Here is a 21,067-nt window from a genome sequence, read left to right as displayed (position 1 = left end):
GGTTGGGTCCAGTAGGCTGGGTGCAGTAGGCTGGGTGCAGTAGGCTTCATTACAAAGTCCCTCTGATCCTTCGCAGAGTGTGTGTCCTCAGGTCAACACGCACCACAGCTAGTTCCAAGCTTGGGCACATGAACCAGCTTTGCACTCCTCTGATCTGGTGTCAGCCAGCATGTGCACCCCCCCTAACCCACCCCCCTGCCCCCCCCAAAAAACCATCCACACACCCAACTCCCCTCTTGCCCCCCGCCCCTCAACCGGGTCAGGTTAGCGCGGGGGGTGGGTGCTATAGGCAGTCCTTGCAGATGGCCACTTGGCCCTTCATGTAGTCACGGCAGGGGCAGATGCGCTTGAGGGAGGCGTGGGCTCCGGCGCAGCTGAACAGCAGCAGGTCGGCCTGGAGGATGCAGTGGTGACGCGCCTCGTTGTAGGAGGGAACCAACGTGTCACTGCTGGACTCCACCGTCTGGCACACCACACCGAACCTGGAGGACAACACACACACACACACACACACACATCATTAACTACATGAAATTCAACAACGAGTTTAGATGGAACATGCCAACATTATGGGAAATGCGCTTACTGTCTTCTCCACAGTCAGACAACAAGATAGATACCAATTTCCTCTCAGATACTGATCACTAGCCTAGCCTAAATCTCCTGGAGAGGTGTTTTTGTCCAACAGTTAGGCTAGCTGGTCCATATCTGCTTCCATAAAATTTGTGCTAAACTAGTCTAGCTTGCAGCCGGATAGTTTTCCATTGAACACACAGTGAGGAAATTGGTATCCATCTTCTTGTCCGACTCTGGAGAAGACGGTAATGTTGCCGTGTTAGGCCACGTTACCGATCAACCACCTCCAGTGCGTAGTAATACACTGTTTTTTTTCTATAAATAAAATAGTGCCAAGTAATAGCAAAATCTGAAATGCTGGAGGACCATGGTTTTGTATTCAAATGTGTAAAACCCTGTTGCCTGCATGCTGTGGTATAAAACCCTTTGGTTTCAAGACCCCAGAACTCCGACCACGGGACTCTGTAAATTCACTTCTGTAAATTCTGTTCTTGAAACACTTCAAGCCATTGATACCAGGAAATAAACTTGGGAGGATGGATTGGGTGCCTTTTTCCTCAAAGTGGCTGCACCATTGGTTTGAGAAAATAACACCTATTGAATCTTTCTTTACTAACAGGTGTGGTTCCTGTTGCCTGCAAATTGGCCCACAAGACCTAAATAATTATAGACCAATTTCCAAGCTTTCTTGTCTAGCAAAAATCCAGGAGTCACTGGTAAACAACCAACTTAAAGCATTTATCACTCTATATTAAGCCCACTCCAATCAAAAACACAGTACAACAACAGCTACTCTAGTTATAAATGACATTGCATCAGCCCTTGACAAAGGAAAACATGTTGCCTTGTTTGTAGATTTGTCAAAGGCATTTGATACTGTTGACCATCTTCTTCTATTACAAAGATTAGAGTCTTGGCTTAGATACAGGTGCTTGTAAAACTATTTATCTGAAAGATGTCAGTGTGTAAAAATGGGAAATGCCCAATCAGAGCTTCTACCCATCACAAAAGGTGTCTCACAGGGATCCATCCTGGGCTCTGTCTTAGTTACCATCTACATTAATACTATGGTCTCATCTCTGAGCAGCTGTCAACACCACGTTTACGCGGATGACACGGTTCTCTGATTCTGTGCAACTGGCCGCTAAATATTACCTGTTAATATTTTCAGAAGATTCGCCTAAAAGTACATACCCAAGTAAATGGAAGATTGCTACACTTGGTCAGGCCCATTTGCATGTTCTTGGTATCTAGGGACATCTATGGACCTCTGGGAATGTATTCCCAGTGTCAGAAATATTGTGTATGTTACTATGCTTGAGTAAATTGTAGGGCTGACCCCTATTAGTCGATTAGTCGACTAATCGGTCGAAAGGAGCCGTAGTCGACTGCCAACCTCTTAGTCGGGGAAAAAAAAAAAAAAAAAAAAATGCATTCTTTCCAAAAGAAAAGAGGCATAGAAGCGTGGCTAACGCTAATGGCATGCATACCAGAGGCTAACTGCCTACGAAAACAGGCACAGAGGCACTGAAAAAGGATTTCACCCATCTAATACACACTAGACTAGACAAATATCAAGATGTATCCATCAGTGGACCAATTGCATGCTTTTGCAGAGGACAAGAAGCCTTCAGTCGACTCCTTCAGACATCAAGCACCCACCACAGCCCAAATGGAATGATAAAAAAAAGAAGAAAGAAACAATATTATACTCTTTATTTTTATTTTTTTGTCGACTAATAGTCGACTAACAGCAAACTTTGGCCAATCATAGTCGACTATCCAAATCCTTAGTCGGGGACAGCCCTAGTAAATTGTAATGAACCAAAGGAGAATATAAATTATTATTCGTTTTTAGTGCAGTACCAAGTGGGTCACTGTTTTAAAATTATTTTTTAGCATTTTTACAGCTTTTATTGGCCACGCAGGACCGACAGAGGAGAGGGCGAACGGGAGGAGAGGTGGGGAGGACATGCGACAAATAACGACGGGAGCTGGGATCGAACCCGGGTCGGCCGCGTAGGTGCGCAAGGCACTATGGTATGCGCCACGAGGGCGCCCCAAGTGGGTCACTGTTTGAGGGCATTACTTTTAAGGTTTGATGTGCTGAGTTGGGTATTGGCAGTGAGACAGTGGTGTTGTTGTGGAATATTCTAAATGAGTCGAGACAGTGAGCTGTAGGGATTCAGATTAGTCGAGTTGTAAAAAATTAATATAGGTTTATTTTCCGTGATCACAGAAAAAGTCCTCAGTTACAAATCAGAGACAAGTGTACACAAGAGTCTGACCAGGAAATGGGAAAGAGCCCTGGTCAGACTTACAATTAAATACCAACTGGGAATGAAAAATTAAAACAAAGATGAAAACAAAAGATGAATTAGGGGTTTTGTAGTGTCTGACACAAGACTGGAGTCGAGATTAAACAAGAAAAGAACAAGATGTGATTTACTTAATACCAACTGGGAATGAAAAATTAAAACAAAGATGAAAACAAAAGATGAATTAGGGGTTTTGTAGTGTCTGACACAAGACTGGAGTCGAGATTGAACAAGAAAAGAACAAGATGTGATTTACTTGGGACATGTCATATCTAAGTCAAACTGTCCTGGCCTTGGGTTGTTTTAAGAACATACGCCAGACTGTCGCCTAGTGTCTTGAGCTGTATACTAGTTTAACTAGTCAAGGCTGTACAGAGAATATGTATTTAAACAGAGCTATGAAACATGTCCACTGTGTGATTTAAATCTGTCATGATGCCATGTTGTCATGATGTCTTGTCATGATGTCGCAATGTCATGTCAGGGTGTCATGTTGTGATGTTGTCATATTGTGATGGATGTCATGTAGGGATGACCCCTATTAGTCGACGAATCGATCGAAAGGAGCCGTAGTCAACTGCCAACCTCTTAGTCGAATACAAAAAAATATATACCGGTGTATATATATATATAATATATATTTTAATTTTTTTTTGTAATTTCTTTTATCATTCTTTCCAAAAGAAAAGAGGCCTAGAAGCGTGGCTAACGCTAATGGCACGCATACCAGAGGCTAACTGCCTAAGAAAACAGGCACAGAGGCACTGAAAGAGGATTTCACCCATCTAATGAACACACTAGACTAGACAAATATCAAGATGTATCCATCAGTGGACAAATTGCATGCTTTTGCAGAGGACAAGAAGCCTTCAGTCGACTCCTTCAGACATTAAGCACCCACCACATATACTTTTTTTTTTTTTTTTTGTCGACTAATAGTCGACAATTTTGGCCAATCATAGTCGACTATCCAAATCCTTAGTCGGGGACAGCCCTAGTAAATTGTAATGAACCAAAGGAGAATATAAATTATTATTAGTTTTTAGTTTTTTCCATCTTTGATGGTGAATAACACCATGCCACCAATAAACACCATGCTAACAAAGTTCAAAAGCAAAAAGATGCCACTGAGCTCAATCAGCTACTTCTTGAGAACAAGTACAGTAAAAAGCTAAGCAAATTAACAAAGGTGATTTGCCTTGGGTCTCCTCTTTCTTAGGACTACAACGATTTCATGAGTGCTTCCTGTTCTCCCGTCTAAGTCATCAGATTTCCGATGCAATGCGCTCATATTTAGCTAATAGCACTTAAAATCATTGGTAAACACGTAAGTGCTGAAAATATACACTTTGACTGCTGTTTTGATAGGGTTAGGGTATTTACTCTTGGCTACATTAAAAAAAAAAAAAAAAACGCTACATTAATTAATACGGACTGCATTAATCTATTTATGATGTGAAATCAATCTCGGCCCGGTACAGGGCCCGTCAGGCTTAAGGGGTTAAAAACATTCCGGAGGTGTTTCCTTCATGAAAAAAAAAGTTGGGTCAACCCATCCTATTGATAATGGATAAACGGACCCTGTCGATTATACATGACAAATAAAACAAAACTTGAAACTAACACTCTATGCCATCATTCACACAATGCAGTTATTATTATTTATTACTATTTATTATTTTGTTGTGTGTGTGTGTGTGTGTGGGGGAGGGGGTCCTACCTGGCCAGGTCCTTGTCCTTGTTGAGGTGTTGAAAGAAGGACGGCTCACAGATGAGCTGGGCCTCCTGACACACCTGCTTACAGGAGCGACCCGGCTCTGCCAGCTTCACCTGCAGCGCAGCCAGCGGCGGCCATGACACCTGGCCATGACAGAAGTCCTGGGAAGAGAGGGATGCTTGGTGAAGATGACATGCTACTATATGTAGAGGCCAGGCAGCGGTCTGGTTTGACATGTTACTATATGTAGAGGCAGCTGTCTGGTTTGACATGTTACTATATGTAGAGGCCGCTGTCTGGTTTGACATGTTACTATATGTAGAGGCCGCTGTCTGGTTTGACATGTTACTATATGTAGAGGCCGCTGTCTGGTTTGACATGTTACTATATGTAGAGGCCAGGCAGCTGTCTGGTTTGACATGTTACTATATGTAGAGGCCAGGCAGCTGTCTGGTTTGACATGTTACTATATGTAGAGGCAGCTGCCTGGTTTGACATGTTACTATATGTAGAGGCCGCTGTCTGGTTTGACATGTTACTATATGTAGAGGCAGCTGTCTGGTTTGACATGTTACTATATGTAGAGGCCGCTGTCTGGTTTGACATGTTACTATATGTAGAGGCAGGTGTCTGGTTTGACATGTTACTATATGTAGAGGCAGCTGTCTGGTTTGACATGTTACTATATGTAGAGGCAGCTGTCTGGTTTGACATGTTACTATATGTAGAGGCCGCTGTCTGGTTTGACATGTTACTATATGTAGAGGCCGCTGTCTGGTTTGACATGTTACTATATGTAGAGGCAGCTGTCTGGTTTGACATGTTACTATATGTAGAGGCCAGGCAGCTGTCTGGTTTGACATGTTACTATATGTAGAGGTCAGGCAGCTGTCTGGTTTGACATGTTACTATATGTAGAGGCCGCTGTCTGGTTTGACATGTTACTATATGTAGAGGCCGCTGTCTGGTTTGACATGTTACTATATGTAGAGGCCAGGCCGCTGTCTGGTTTGACATGTTACTATATGTAGAGGCCGCTGTCTGGTTTGACATGTTACTATATGTAGAGGCAGCTGCCGGGTTTGACATGTTACTATATGTAGAGGCAGCTGTCTGGTTTGACATGTTACTATATGTAGAGGCAGCTGTCTGGTTTGACATGTTACTATATGTAGAGGCAGGTGTCTGGTTTGACATGTTACTATATGTAGAGGCAGCTGCCGGGTTTGACATGTTACTATATGTAGAGGCAGCTGTCTGGTTTGACATGTTACTATATGTAGAGGCAGCTGTCTGGTTTGACATGTTACTATATGTAGAGGCAGGTGTCTGGTTTGACATGTTACTATATGTAGAGGCAGCTGTCTGGTTTGACATGTTACTATATGTAGAGGCAGCTGTCTGGTTTGACATGTTACTATATGTAGAGGCAGCTGTCTGGTTTGACATGTTACTATATGTAGAGGCAGCTGTCTGGTTTGACATGTTACTATATGTAGAGGCCAGGCAGGTGTCTGGTACCTGGTTCTCGATGAAGACGTTGACTCTCTGCAGCATTCCCTCGCAGGTGAACTCATAGGGCAGGTAGGGCTCAATCTGTGGACACACACACATCATATATTATATTATAAAATATCAATGAATATTATTTGAGCAGATATTGCGATTGATCGCGTGATCTTAGGTTTAGGGGTAGTCGTCTAATCTTAGGGTTAGGGTTAGTCGTCTAATGTTAGGGTTAGGGTTAGTAGTCTAATTTTAGGGTTAGGGTTAGTTGTCTAATGTTACGGTTAGTCTTCTAATCTTAGGGTTGTCTAGAATCAACCATGTTAAGAAATAGACACAAGGCAGCTACTAATGTATTCCCGCCTACTTCAGTGCTGTCTGTAGTACGTCTTATGTGTGACGTTTCAATGAAAAGGGGATTTGTGGGATCAACAAAGAACTACTACTGCTAGTAATACATAATAATGTGTGTGTGTGTGTGTGTGTGTGTGTGTGTGTGTGTGTGTGTGTGTGTGTGTGTGTGTGTGTGTGTGTGTGCGTGCGTGTGTGCGTGTGTGTGTGTGTGTCATTCAGAGTACTAAACATACTGGTCAAAACCAATACAACCTGATCTGATCCCATAAAACAGTATAGTTTTAGTTGATTCATTTTGGGGAGAGATAACCCTAATCTAATCAATACAAAGAAGACAATGAACAATAAAGACAATAATCAATGTACATAATCATGCAGTACAAAGACCACATGCTGGACAAAATAAACAACAAATGCATAAACAAATGTACATAACCTGACATGACAATACACAGGACTAATTGACACACAAACAATTATACACTGTATGGTGACTGCTCTTAAAAACCTATGTGTATGTTATGTACAGTAGGCAATATTGTGTGTATGTTAGTATGTATGTATGTATGTGTATGTGTGTGTTGGTGGGGTGGTGGGGTTAGGGCTAGAGTTATGGTTATTGTCAGGGTAAGTAAGTGCATGGTGGGTTGGCCTCCATCTTCTACTCCTCTTGACTCGAGCCACCAGAGACATCAGCTCATACTCCTGAAATGTAAAACCCCACCAGATGGCTTTTTGAGCAACTTTCAAACCCAAGCTCCTTTGCAAAGCGTCCCATTTGCGGAGGAAACCTCAACCAAGGGAGACGGGGACGGGGGACGGGGGGACGGGGGGGGGGTGAGGGGGACGGTTGAACAATTGAATCCGTTGTTGTCCAATAAGTTGAGTTGGTTGCTCTCAGAAGATCTTTTGAAAGCCAAGCCAGGGCAGCCTGGTGGGCAGCGGCAGCGTATGAGTCCCGATGAACTAAGCCATTGTCCGGGCCGAACACCAGGTCCCGCCCGGGCCCCCAGAACCTTAATATGCATGGCTCCCCGGAGGAACCGGGCTCTGCCCCTTCTCTGTCTCCCTCTCTCCTTGACTCTCTGTCTCCAGTGAAAAGGGCTCTTTTCCCCCCTCGCAGTCTCTCTTCCTACCTCTCTCTATCTCTCTCCATCACTTCCCCTCTCTCTATTCATGCCCATGCATTTGCTCATTCTCCTTCCCTCTGTGGAGTTGTTCACCAGGTTCTGTTTGAACACAGAGGGAGAGTGTCTCATCTCACTTCCCTTCAAATGAACCAGACTGGAGACGTAGCTTAGAGTTTAGGGTTCAGGGGGTGCAGTCAGGGGCCAGAGAGGTTGACTGCAACATGACTATTTTGTCCTTGTCCTGATTGATCTCCTACAGCAAGTCAACCGGTGGAGATCTGACAGAAAAGCAGTTCTGTCGCTACATCGACCATCCAACTGAGGTGCTTGGACTGTAGCGTAGACAAGAGAGAAGGAAGGGACGAATTCAGCTCCACTTGGGAGAATTTTATAATAATAATAATAATAATAATAATAATAAACACAGCCACAAAGAGAGCAATCTCTAATCCCATTGACTGGTTCTGATTATGGAGGTACTGTATATGAATGCCGCGTGGTGATTTGTGTATAATCTGGACAGAATCGGTACAACGTAAAGACAGTGTTGTGGTGTTTGTACCTTCTGGCTGAGTATTGAGCGCAGAGCTTTCTCCACCTCTACAGGGTTGTCGATGTCCACTGTCCACACATGGGGCTGGCCGATGTACACCTCCGCATAGGGGTGCTGAGACGTCAGCTGAGTAACATACAACACAGGTTATTAATAATATACACATCTTTGCACAAACACACACCTCATTGTCTGCATTTTTACTTCATTGTACTTAGGTTGTACTTCCGTTGTACTTTAGTTTGTATATTGTTATTCTTCTTTTACTTACTTTTTTACTGTATGAAGCACATTATCAGGAGCTCATACAGAACCAAGCATTTCACTGTAATGTACATGTAACTTTATACGTGACAAATAAAAACTAACTTGAACTTGACTTGCCGCGGTAGTCAGTGTTACCAGTGTTCCTCGTGTTCAGGCATCCCACTGAGTACAACTCTAATTTGTAAAAATGCTAAGTGTGTTATCAATACTTAGTCAGACAAGTGTCCGCATGGACAGGAGAGCTATTTTATAGGTCTGTGCAGCAGAGTGCAGTACAGAGTAGTAGCTTAAATGTCACTTTCACTTTCGAGTAGTACAGAGTAGATTTAACTTCATGTGAAGCAGAAAAAAGGCTCTAGAGGGAACACGGCGATGATGGCAGAGGATTCTTTCGGATTTAAACCCTGTAGCAGCGAAAACTCGACTGGAGAGGACCGGTCCAGACAGTATGTGCGATGCACTAAATAAGGCTGCAGCTACATTAATCCATCAATGAACAGATAGAAAATTGACGGAAGGTATTACTGTCCATTATCTAATATTGTTTTATTAGAACATAACGTCAACTCATCATTGAAAATGTATTAAAAACAGACGTAGATGGACAGACACAGCGAATCAATGTAGCTGCATAACGTTAAAGATCAAAGTAATCGCTCTACAGATATTGAGCATCTTTTTGTAAAAGGTCTGGGGTCACCGGTAATACCGGTGTTGTCATGATCAGTTAATCATGGGACATTTCACATCACCGCGGCAACCCTAACACACACACACATACACACACACAAGCACATGCATATACACACAAACACACTCACACACCCACACCTATCGTTAGCAAATGGGAGCCATCTTGTCTAAAGCAGGTTCCTCCCTCACCTCTCTCAGGGTGGGCTTGCCCTTGAAGAAGTCCGTGTTCTTGCTGCTCTTGGGCGGGCTGAACTTGGGGTTGAGGAAAACAGCGCCGTTGGCGATGGCCTCCAGAGGAGCGGGTCCCTCGTAGGGGAACGACAAGCCTACGAACAGCTGCGTAAAAACAGGGAGAAGAAAGAGGGACAATTTCAAGGCTACATCCAGGAATTGTTCAGGACTTGTCGCTGTACAGTATCAGGGACAAAGTGAGGTCCAGCGGAGCAGCAAGCCAGAGAGTAAATCACACTACTAGGGCTCTGCCCATATCAGGGGTCACATTCATCAAATAAGAAAAATGTGTTAAATATATTACCAATAGACAGACAACATTATAAACATGTGTGTGGAACAGAGCAGCTTAAGTTTCAGTTCTAGATTTAACTTCATGTGAAGGAGAGAAAGGAGGCTCTAGAGTCTAGAGGCAACGCGACAATGTTACGATGGCGGAGGATTCTTTCGGATTTAAACCCCACAGCAGCGAAAGCTCGACTGGAGAGGAGCTCAGAGGAACCAGTCCAGACCAGCAACAGTATGTTTGTGTGATACGCTTAATAACAGCTACAGCTAGAACAATGACGGAAGGTATTACTGTCCGTTGGTTTATTTTTTAATTAGAACCTAACGACAACTATATATATATATATATATATATATATATATATATATATATATATATATATATATATATATATATATATATATATATTGTCGTGGAATATATTATCATACCATTGTGGATCTGTATTGAGAGGTCGCTCCATCATGTATCAGCGTAATGTGTGTGTCTCTCTTTAACACTTTGACTGCCGGAAAACGCTTAAAAGCGTCATTCCCGGCCATGCTCAAGTTGCCGAGGATGCTTTACAGCGTCTTTAATATCAATATTTCAAAAATCTGGGATCGGATTAATATTTCCCCTCCGCTGGCCTGAGATCCACCAGGAGGACCCACTGAGCTCTCTGGCGGTTCAGGAGCGCCATCTGGTGGCCGATCGGCGCAATCGCTTAACAGGAAGTGCCGTAGAGGTTGTGCTGGTCTGCCATATTACTTCCGGGCACTCGCTATAGGTCCCGGGACTCGATCTCGACACTACATAGCGATCGATTGCCAATAACTCGATAAACAACATGATTTGGACGTATATACCATTATACAAGCTGGAGATGGACCGGGTAAATCGACATCCCATAATGGTAAAATTTCTACTCTACGATGATCGCCCAACGGCGCGCGGAGACTGGGGTGAGTTTTAGCGTGTAAAATTACCGTCTTCGATACTAACTGCTATTATCAACATTTGACCCACATTAGATGATTGGTATAACGCTGCCCACGGAATTATAAACGCCCCCTAGCCCATCCGGTCAACATCAGATGACGTGTAGTAACTTCTAGAAGTACGTCTAGTTGGAATTTTTTATATCGCGCTGATTGCCATAAAACTGTATTGCATCATCAATATAATGTATTTGGGGCTATAGATCACGTTCTGGAGAAAGCTGCAGAAAGAGATGAAAACATACTTATACATTAGACCAGGGGTGGCCAACCAGTCAGAGACTAAGAGCCACAAAAAAATGACTGTGGTACCACAAAGAGCCACACCATATACCAGCGTTTCTCAACCTTTTTTTTCAGTCACGGCACCCTTCATGTGTTTATAGGTCTCACCCTCTGGCCTCTGAAGTTGCTAATGTCTTTTTTATTTGGGCCTCACAGGGTTAAAAGTACCCTGTGAGACCCACGGTTGCAAAATTACAAAATCACTTTTAGCCATTTAAAAAAATTATGTTTATTTAAAAAATGTTAAAGGGGAACTATTTTACTATTTCTTTCACTATTTGGGCACTTTTACACAATTCCTGTGAGTCTATGGAACACCTAGGTTTTTTTCAAAAAAAATGCATTGTTTTGTATTTCTAATCAAGTACTAAAAACCGCATTTTTCTACCTCAAGATCTTAAGCCGTTTTGAGGCTGGGCTCCAACCACTGTGTGGCCTGGTGCCAACTGCCACATCAACTGCCACATTATTATGCAGCTGAGAAATCTCTGACATCACAGATATGCACATTTTCAGATGACTCAGTTCAGTGAGGGTGAATATTGTGAGAGGAGAATTGGAAGAATTCGCCAATATGAGAATTAGAGACATATATCCTATTAATATAAGTCCACATAGCTAAGAAACAATGGTAAACACTGAAAAAAGCCATTTATAAGATAGTTCCCCTTTAAGCACATGTATAGTCAATTGGTCCTGTTGTTCAGCCTCACAATGCTATTTGATAGTAAATGTGTTTATATGTCCCACCCTCTGGCCTCTGAAGTTGCTAATTTCTTTTTAATTTGGGCCTCACAGGGTTAACCTCTTAAGAGATATACAGTAAAAGTGTATATTTTCAGCATTATGTTTGTTTACCAATTATTTTAACTGTTATTAGTGAAATATAAGATTATAGAAATCTCAGGGCATTGAGTCGGAAACCGGCGCATATTGACAGGAGGAAGTGGCACAGCCAAAAGTGAGTGTAGTCTTTTGAAGGAAGAGACTCAGGGCTTTCAAATTTCGAAAAACTACCCTACCCAGCTCACACCAGCCCCTGTCAATCATCTGACTTCTGGATTTACTTTTTAATTTCTCTTATTTTTTGGGATTATCTCCCACAAACCTGAACGTTATTGCCATAAAACAGAACGCAGTTAGTTTCTCTACCTTTCTGTGAACGTCTTGCAAAAAACGGTGTTGCAATATGATGAAAAATGGTGGAGAAATTTACATTATAAAAAAGATGGCAGAATTCAGTACTGTATCTACAAAACCTTCTGTTTAATCATCTTCCCTTTATTCATTTGCTTAGATTTTTCAGGTCTGGTAAATTTTAGCATGGTGTTATTTACAATCAAAGATAATTTTTTTTTAAATAGAATTGATATTCTCCTTTGGTTCATTACAATTTACTCAAGCCTAGTAACAGACACACTATTTCTGACACTGATCCATATATGTCCCTAGATTCAGATACCAAGAACATGCAAATGGACCATTTAAAAAAAAATTGTAAATGTTTATTCTACGTCCTTATGGAATGAGTGACATAAAAAAAAAAAAGTAAATTTTTTTTTTTTTTTTTTTTTTTTTATGGATGGAAGAGCCGCACATTGACGGGCAAAGAGCCGCATGCGGCTCGCGAGCCGCGGGTTGGCCACCCCTGCATTAGACCATACTTTACTATGAATATGTGAATGAAAAAGTTTAACGTTGCTACACAATGAACAATACATATAGGACTTTGAATGGGCCCTAATAATGGCAATGTAGCAATAGAATTTAAAAAGTTATAGCCCTGCAAAGAAGGGGACTTTCTCTATAGATAAAAAATAGGGAAACAATGTCCAGGCACGCACTCCAGGTTTTTCCAAATTTATTGGCAGCCTGTAATCATGACGTTTCGGTGTGAACACACCTTCTTCAGAATGGCTTGCATGAAGCATGAAGGGTAAGTGACCCTAGTAAATACAAGTCAAACAGGAAGTGACAACACAGGAAGTGACAACACATTCCCACAAGAGATTGCAAAAAAGTACAAAATATCACTTACAAGCACAACCTTTTCAGAATTATGTAAATCAAAAAGAAAGCATGTAAATAAAAAAGAAAGAAACAGTAAATCACAAAGAGATATATCTATATATAGTTATATATTTTTTTTTATACAGAGTAGGCCTACATCTTAAACTCTAAACATAAACACTCATGACCCATATAAGCCATCTTTCAATTATAAATATAAAGAATGATAAATGAAAATAGTAAACAATCAAATGAAATGAAATAATCAAATGAAACAGGTCAAAACATTTTCCTCATTGAGGCCTCTAGGCTCTAGACAATCTAGAAAATGAATATAGAAGCATTCCCTTTGTAGCAAGAGCCTGTCTCTGTCGCGCCTCTTGGTGGTCTCAAGACCTGCTCTATACCCATGTATTTTAAGCCAGAAATATCATGTCCTAACTTATTAAAGTGCCTTGCAACTGAAGACTTCTCGTCATTTCTTCTTATAGAACATTTGTGCTCCGAAATTCGATTTTTAAAACGTCTTCTTGTTTTTCCAACATAGTAAAGGTTGCAAGGGCATTTAAGCAAGTAAACAACAAAATCAGAATTACAGGTAATCCGGCCTCTAACAGCGATACTCCTACCTGTACTTGGTTGTAAATAAAATGTCTCTTTAATCATGCCATGACATTGGGTACAAGACAAACATGGAAAATTGCCATTTGGAATATTAGCCATAAAATGGGTAAATTTTTTGGGAAAATCTGTTTTAACTAACTGACTTTCTCTATAGACAAATAGAGCCGGCAACCTACGGTTGATAATGAATTTAACCCATGGCACCCAAAGTGTTAAGAGACGCACACGATAGCCAGTCAAAACAGTATTATTATGAACCATGGTTGCCTTCTCAGTATCCTTGTAAAGTGTATTAAAACAAATGCTATAAGGCCATAAGTCACACTGTTTATGGGAACCGCTTTGTTTCCTTGTAGGGCAGCCATAACAGTCATTTTTACCAGCCCTCCTGGTAATTTTCCAGCCTCTCCTACATCATATGTTTATATCAATTGTGTATCAAATGTGGTTTCAACCGGGACGTCTCTGTCTCACTTTGTGGTCAGCCATTGTTTACACTGGTCTGATTTCTGACTGAGCATTCCTTATCATGATCAAGTAAGGAATAAAAACTATCTTCTATTTCTTATTCAACTTTGGACTCAGAAGTTATTTGCTCATATTATATTATAAATCTCCCATTACAATATATATACACTGAATTATCATATGTAATCTATAAATACTGTATCATATAAATAATAAGCTGTGTATACCAACTATGGGGTGCTCTTTGCCATGTATGTGTGTATGGATATGTGTGTATGGATATGTGTGTGTGTATATATATATATACACACACACATATCCATACACACATATCCATACACACATACATGGCAAAGAGCACCCCATAGTTGGTATACACAGCTTATTATTTATATGATACAGTATTTATAGATTACATATGATAATTCATACATTAGTGTTATATGGCATGTATATAAAGTGATATACAGTATAGTACACATTACAGTATAGTATACCTGCAGTATATAATAGTGCATACAACACATATATAATGTGATACAAGATATATGTATAATATATACAACATAATATAGTACAACAATATAATATATAGTGTAATATTGTTTAATATAATATAATAATTAATTCTAATATGATTATATAATATAATATAACATATAATACAATATCATATGTATTTTATTATGCCTCATAATTTCATTAATTAAATGCAATTAACACTTTCAGTGCCGGCCATTAACGTTGATTAATGTCCTTGAGTGCCATCATCCACTTCAATGATGGCGTTAAAAACGCATAATCTATGTTTTAAATTATGTGTCTAATCTGCCCGTCGCTTATCAATGACTTGTTTGCAGTCAACATTGTCGAAACGGATTGTTTTTTTAATCGGTTCATACTTCATATCCTTTTTATAGCATTTCGAAAAGCTATCGTTTTCTCAAAAAATTCTGGAAAATAGAAAGATTCCGTCATAAACGGCATTTACATTCTTACATTTACCGGTATTTGATTATATCTTGCTTTGTACATACCTTGCAGAGTTTTAAAGTTTACCATATCAATGAACTTCAAAAGATGTGATTTTAGAAACAGTGTGTGTGTGGTTCCGATATCCTGCATTCTTTATTACTATTATTGCTCTTTTTTGTAGTATAATCAATTCATGTATGGTTGATTTGTATGTGTTACCCCATACCTCTGTGCAGTACTTGAGTAGAAGTACTTAATTACCAAGTGATTTCTATGACTTTTTGTTGTTGTTGAAACCATGTCATGTATTCCATATTGACCCAATGCTGAACAATGGGAAATATCAAAATATTTTGATGGGAGGAAAACGCAATGGAACTTGATATGCAGGCTGTGTCCCGGTGTATTCTACTCCTATTGTCATGAGCGTTACCAGTTTTCATCCAAGAAAAGGTGCTTCTGGTCTTGTCCACTTGAAAGAACTACTTGTTACATGTCAACACCGCCTACCCCCTACCCCCCGTATAGTCATACACATGGCCTGCATGGTTGAGGTTATAACATAATAATAAGTCCTTTCAAACAGATTAAATATTTGCCGGGCTCCTCTCCAGCAGACTGGAACCAGAGGTGGATCAGCCACAGAACACGCCTCAATAATGGACCATATACAGTCCCAGAGAGGGAGAGGGAGAGGGAGAGAAATAGAGAGAGAGAAATAGAAATAGAGAAAGAGAAAGAGAGAAAGAGAGAGAATTAAAAAAAGAGCATTCAAATTCAACAATCACCTAAAAGAAAGCGACCCAGACACACTCCACAACATAGCCCTTACCCACAGAGAGACCCTCGATAGATGCCCACTCAGCCAGATGGTTCTGGGACTCTGCTCACAAACACAAGCAGAAACACCAGACAGAAACCACACTGGACTAAATCAAATTATAAGAAAACAAAAAGAAAACTATCTGACACATTAGAAAGAAACAACCCAAAACCAGAGCAAATTGAAATGCTATTTGGCCCTAAACAGAGAGTACACAGTGGCAGAATACCTGAGCACTGTGACTGACCCAATACTAAGAAGATCCTTGACTAGGTACAGACTCAGCGAGCACAGCCTAGCCATTGAGAAAGGCCGCCATAGGCAGACCTGGCTCCCAAGCGAAGACAGACTATGCACCCACTGCACACAAGATGAGGTGGAAACCGAGCTACACTTCTTAACAACATGCTCACTATACCAAGACATCAGAGACATATACTTCCCACAAATTGCAAAAACCCAAAGAGACTTTGAAAACATGGACAATAACTCAAAACTCCCATACCTACTGGGAGAAATACAAGAATGTGCAAACACAGCAGCAAGATTTGTGAGCTGCTGTGACAAGAAAAGGACATCCAACGGAATGCAACCACCATAAAGACTGTACAAGAAATTCCGTCTGTAATGTACTGATTTCTTTTGTTTTCTCTGTTTGATTGTTTTGTTTTGCTTTGGCAATGTAAACGTATGTTTCCCATGTCAATAAAGCCCTTTTGAATTGAATTGAGAGAGAGAGAGAGAGAGAGAGAGAGAGAGAGAGAGAGAGAGAGAGAGAGAGAGAGAGAGAGAGAGAGAGAGAGAGAGAGAGATGGCTACAATGGTGCGTCTGTGTCTGTGTGTGTGTGTGTGTGTGTGTGTGTGTGTGTGTGTGTGTGTGTGTGTGTGTGTGTGTGTGTGTGTGTGTGTGGCTTGACAGTATCTGGCCATGAGAGCATAACAAAGAGCCTCTTCACTCAGGTCCTTCTCCCATTGCTAGGCTGATGACTCAACGCACGAGAGCACACAAACACAGCCACACGGTCCAGCATGCCTGCGCCGGGCCATTATCCGTCTGAACATCACTAATCTCTTATGCTGGCTCTCAATCCACCTTTCTCTCATCTCTCTATATCCCCCTCTCTCTCTCTCTCATTCTCATCTCTCTCTCAATCCATCTCTTATTTCTCTCTCAATCCATCTCTACGACCTCCATCTCAATTATCGACAGGCAACGCTTTTCTACCGACAGGTGGCAGTATATCATGCTGTTTGCTCCATGGCTCTGTGTGTGTCTGTGTGTCTGTGTGTCTGTGTGTGTGTGTGTGTGTGTGTGTGTGTGTGTGTGTGTGTGGGGGGGGGGGGGGGGGGGGGGGGAGAGGTTGCAGGAACTCCTCTGGTCTGAGAAAGAGGCAATTACTATTTATAGGGCTGAGAGAGCGAGAGAGAGAGCGAGAGAGAGAGAGCGAGAGAGGCAAACAGAGAGACAGAGACACAGACACAGACAGACAGACAGACACAGACAGACAGAGAGAGTCACACACATAGAGATACTTAGACAGATAGAAGGAGAGAAAAAGTGACATAGAGGACTAGGACAACCAGTCTAGGACAACCAGACTAGGACAACCAGACTAGGACAACCAGACTAGGACAACCAGACTAGGGCAACCAGACTAGGACAACCAGACTAGGACAACCAGACTAGGACAACCATACTAGGACAACCAGACTAGGACAGGACTAGGACAACCAGACTAGGACAGGACGAGGACAACCACTGTAGGACTAGGACTGTGTAAAGCTAACAGGACTAAACTGATTGACATAAAGGCTTAATCAATGAAATGTAACCCTACCTTGTTCCCCTTGAACACCAGCCTCAGATATTCTCAGTAACACTTCCCCACCATCCCATTAGAAACACAATATCAGCACGTATTGATCTAGTTGAATATGAATATTATTTAATTATTTGTTTCATAATAAAATCAATAGTCTCTTATTTCATTCTATTTTTACTACATGTTCTATTCTCACAACATAAAAAAAAAATCTGCCATTCATCTTCCATGAGACCAAAAAGACCAGCCTGCTGAGACGCACGAGGGCTGTATTCTCACTGTATGCCTCCGCTGTTCACCAATACACACCTCAGCCTGGATAAACATAACCTAATACACCTAGGTAAATATGTGCAAATCTATTGACATTCTTGGTGTACTGTATATTGTACCCATTCTGCAATCTGTTAATAACATTTTCAATCAATCAAAGCTTTGCTAACAGACGGTGATGTATCCGTCAGTTCCAAAAGTTCATTCTCTCTGACCTTTTCTGTCCATCATAAACTGACAGACACAATGGATCCATGTAACCAGGCCCCAACTCTTCCATCATAAACTGACAGACACAATGGATCCATGTAACCAGGCCCCAACACATCAGCCTCAACAGCCAATGAATTAAATACGGTCCTAAAGGCAGAGTTGCAATCAGTGATGGAATGGATAAAGAATAACAAACTAGTTCTAAACATATCAAAGACAAGTAGCATCATTTTCGGTTCAAACCATACTCTAAGAACGAACCCAGTCTTGAAACTTTTGATAAGTGATGTGGTAATTAATCAAGTCCAGGAGACTAAACTCCTAGGGGTAACATTAGACAGTAAATTGTCATGGTCACACCATATAAACAATATAGTAGTGAAAATGGGAAGAGGGATTTCTGTTGTTAAAAGATGTGCTCATTTGTTACCACTAAATTCTATCAAACAGGTCATTCAAGCTCTGGTTTTGTCAAATCTTGACTATTGTCCTGCAGTATGGTCGAATGTAACGACGAGTAAACTGAAAAAATTACAAATGGTACAAAACAAAGCAGCACGTATAGCGCTTCGCTGTGAGTACAGAACTAATGTTGCAGCGATGCACAGTTGTTTAACTTGGTTACTTGTCAAACATAAATTACTCTGCTCACTCCTTGTATTCACTAGGAATATTTTTGTTACAAAGATCCCCTCAATTTTATATAACAATTTATCAATAAGTCTTGACAGACACAACCATTCCACCAGACATGCTTCTGCACGAGGTTTTACACTTCCAAAAGTGAGGTCGAATGCAATGAAGCGAACTGTCATGTTCCGTGGTATGCAGGAATGGAACTCTCTTCCCAGACATGTTAAGCAGGAGAATAGTAAATGCCGTTTCAAAATCGTGGTAAAACAACATTTTCAACCAAAGAAATTGACATTCCCTAATAGATAGTGTGTACGTAAATTAAAATGTATGTGTCTGATAAAGAGATAGGTATATATGGATGAAAAGGCATGTGTCTGATAGGGATATATTATTAAAATATTGTATAATTTTTTATTTTTATATTGTATTATGAAATTGATTAGGGTTTTTACTGTTGTTTTAATTGTCTGTATGACATGTAAATGTTGTGAGTGTATAAGGGTTTTGTATTGTTGTTTTAATGGTCTGTATGTCATGTAAATGTTATGAGTGTATAAGGGTTTTTATTGTTGTTTTAATTGTCTGTATGACATGTAAATGTTGTGAGTGTATACGTCTGTAACTGTATTTTATGTGTTATGGACCCCAGGAAGAATAGCCCCAGCACTGCTGTGGCTAATGGGGATCCAAATAAACTTAAACTTAAACTTAAACTCTTCCATCATAAACGGCAGTGTATTTGACAGTGAAGGAGTTATGTTAAGTTGAGGGGCATCAATGATGCTTTAGTGTGCAGGGTTTTGGAAGAAGACAGCCTCACATATACACTGCATACTCTGCTGAAGGCTTTCAGCTCTTTATAAAGCCCTCACCTCAAGAAATAGAAATGGTGGTTTGTGCAGCAGGTTGTTTTCTCAAGGTTTGCCAGGGGCCGGTGTTTCAGGCCTGGTCATTTACATAAAATCAAAGGAGAAAGTGTGGGAGTTTGTTTGCACTCTGAAGGCACACTATATATATATATATATATTTTTTTTTTTAATGTTTGTGTACTACTTTTCATTCCTACACATCAGCCCTGTGCTGATGTGCCAATACATACAATTAATACATGAACTCCCTGTAGGCCAGGTTAAATTTTTCATGGACCCCTCAGGGGCTTCCAGGCAGTCCCACGACAACATCAAAAAGCACTGACTTATAAGAACGCATTACTGCATAAGAATGAGTTTATTTTAGGGGCGACAGTGGCCCAGGAGGTTTTTGGAAATCTGAAGGTTCCCGGTTAGATTCCCGGGCTCCTCCCGGCAGCGTGTCGAAGTGTGCTTGAGCAAGACACCTAACTGCTCCCGACGAGCAGGTTGGCACCTTGCATGGTCGCCTCCGCCCTTGCTGTGTGTGAATGTGTGAAGGTGAGTTATACGTTGTAAAGCGCTTTGGATAAAAGCTGTTATATAAAATAAATAATAATAATAAATGTATTTTATATAGCACCTTACATAAGGTATCTCAAAGCACAGACATTATAGTACATGGACAAACACAGTACATGGACTTTCACAATGACAACATGGTGGGGATACTACAGAGAAAGGGAGACAGCTTAGAGACAAGACAGAGAGAACATTAAAATAAATAATAATACTAATATATAGGTGTGTACAGATGTGAGAATGTAAGTGATCATGCAGGGGTTGGAGGGTGAGCCGTTTTCCTCCCCTGCTCCGTGGGACAGTGCTGGGATCCTGGATGAACTGGCCGTCTCACTGTGGACCTCGAGGCGGACCTGTAGGAGGCAGGGCAGGGCAGGGCAGGGCAGGGCAGGGCAGGGCAGGGCAGGGCAGGGCAGGGCAGGGCAGGGCAGGGCAGGGCAGGGCAGGGCAGGGCAGGGCAGGGCGCTCACCTTGGTCTCTCGCAGGAGGAACTGCAGCTCACGGCCACTCAGGATGCCGTGGTTCTTGACGTAGCTGGGCAGGTGCACGGTGCTGGTGCCGTGGACGGTGCCGTGGACCTCAGAGTAGCTGTGGATGATGTCCAGGTACGACTTCTTGTCCTGCAACACACACACACACACACACACACAAAGAAATAAACAATGAGACTAAACAATGACTCGTGAAGACACATTTCAACTAATTCCACTGGGCAACTGAGTTATAGTAATCAAATAATTGTTACAAAATGTTAGGGGTCCGAGGCAAGAATTAGGATATATGCAATTGCTAGATCTTAAATCAATAATTGATCTGTGATTTAGTCGCATTGAAATGATCAATTGAAAGACGTAGACAGATGTTCACCAGAGTTGAAAATATGCATTTTACAA

General features: G+C 41.2%; 1 protein-coding gene across 1 annotated transcript in view; it reads right to left on the bottom strand.

Annotated features, from left to right (window-relative positions):
• Nucleotides 1-255: 255 nt before the first annotated feature.
• The window catches only part of mgat5 (alpha-1,6-mannosylglycoprotein 6-beta-N-acetylglucosaminyltransferase), a 179,464-nt gene continuing 158,652 nt past the window's right edge, over nucleotides 256-21,067 (bottom strand). Inside the window, exons 11-16 of the mRNA XM_084315112.1 lie at nucleotides 20,645-20,794; nucleotides 9,304-9,450; nucleotides 8,164-8,280; nucleotides 6,133-6,207; nucleotides 4,615-4,772; nucleotides 256-482 (exon numbers count right to left, since the gene is read on the bottom strand). Coding sequence (XP_084171238.1) covers nucleotides 284-482; nucleotides 4,615-4,772; nucleotides 6,133-6,207; nucleotides 8,164-8,280; nucleotides 9,304-9,450; nucleotides 20,645-20,794 — 846 coding nt within the window. The 3' untranslated portion in view covers nucleotides 256-283. The remainder of the gene's footprint in view (nucleotides 483-4,614; nucleotides 4,773-6,132; nucleotides 6,208-8,163; nucleotides 8,281-9,303; nucleotides 9,451-20,644; nucleotides 20,795-21,067) is intronic.

Source organism: Notolepis coatsorum (genome assembly GCF_963971535.1).
Source record: "Notolepis coatsorum genome assembly, chromosome: 1".
Lineage (NCBI taxonomy): Eukaryota > Metazoa > Chordata > Actinopteri > Aulopiformes > Paralepididae > Notolepis > Notolepis coatsorum.
Note: the sequence above shows the minus strand (reverse complement) of the source record. Positions and strands in the feature narration are given on the sequence as shown.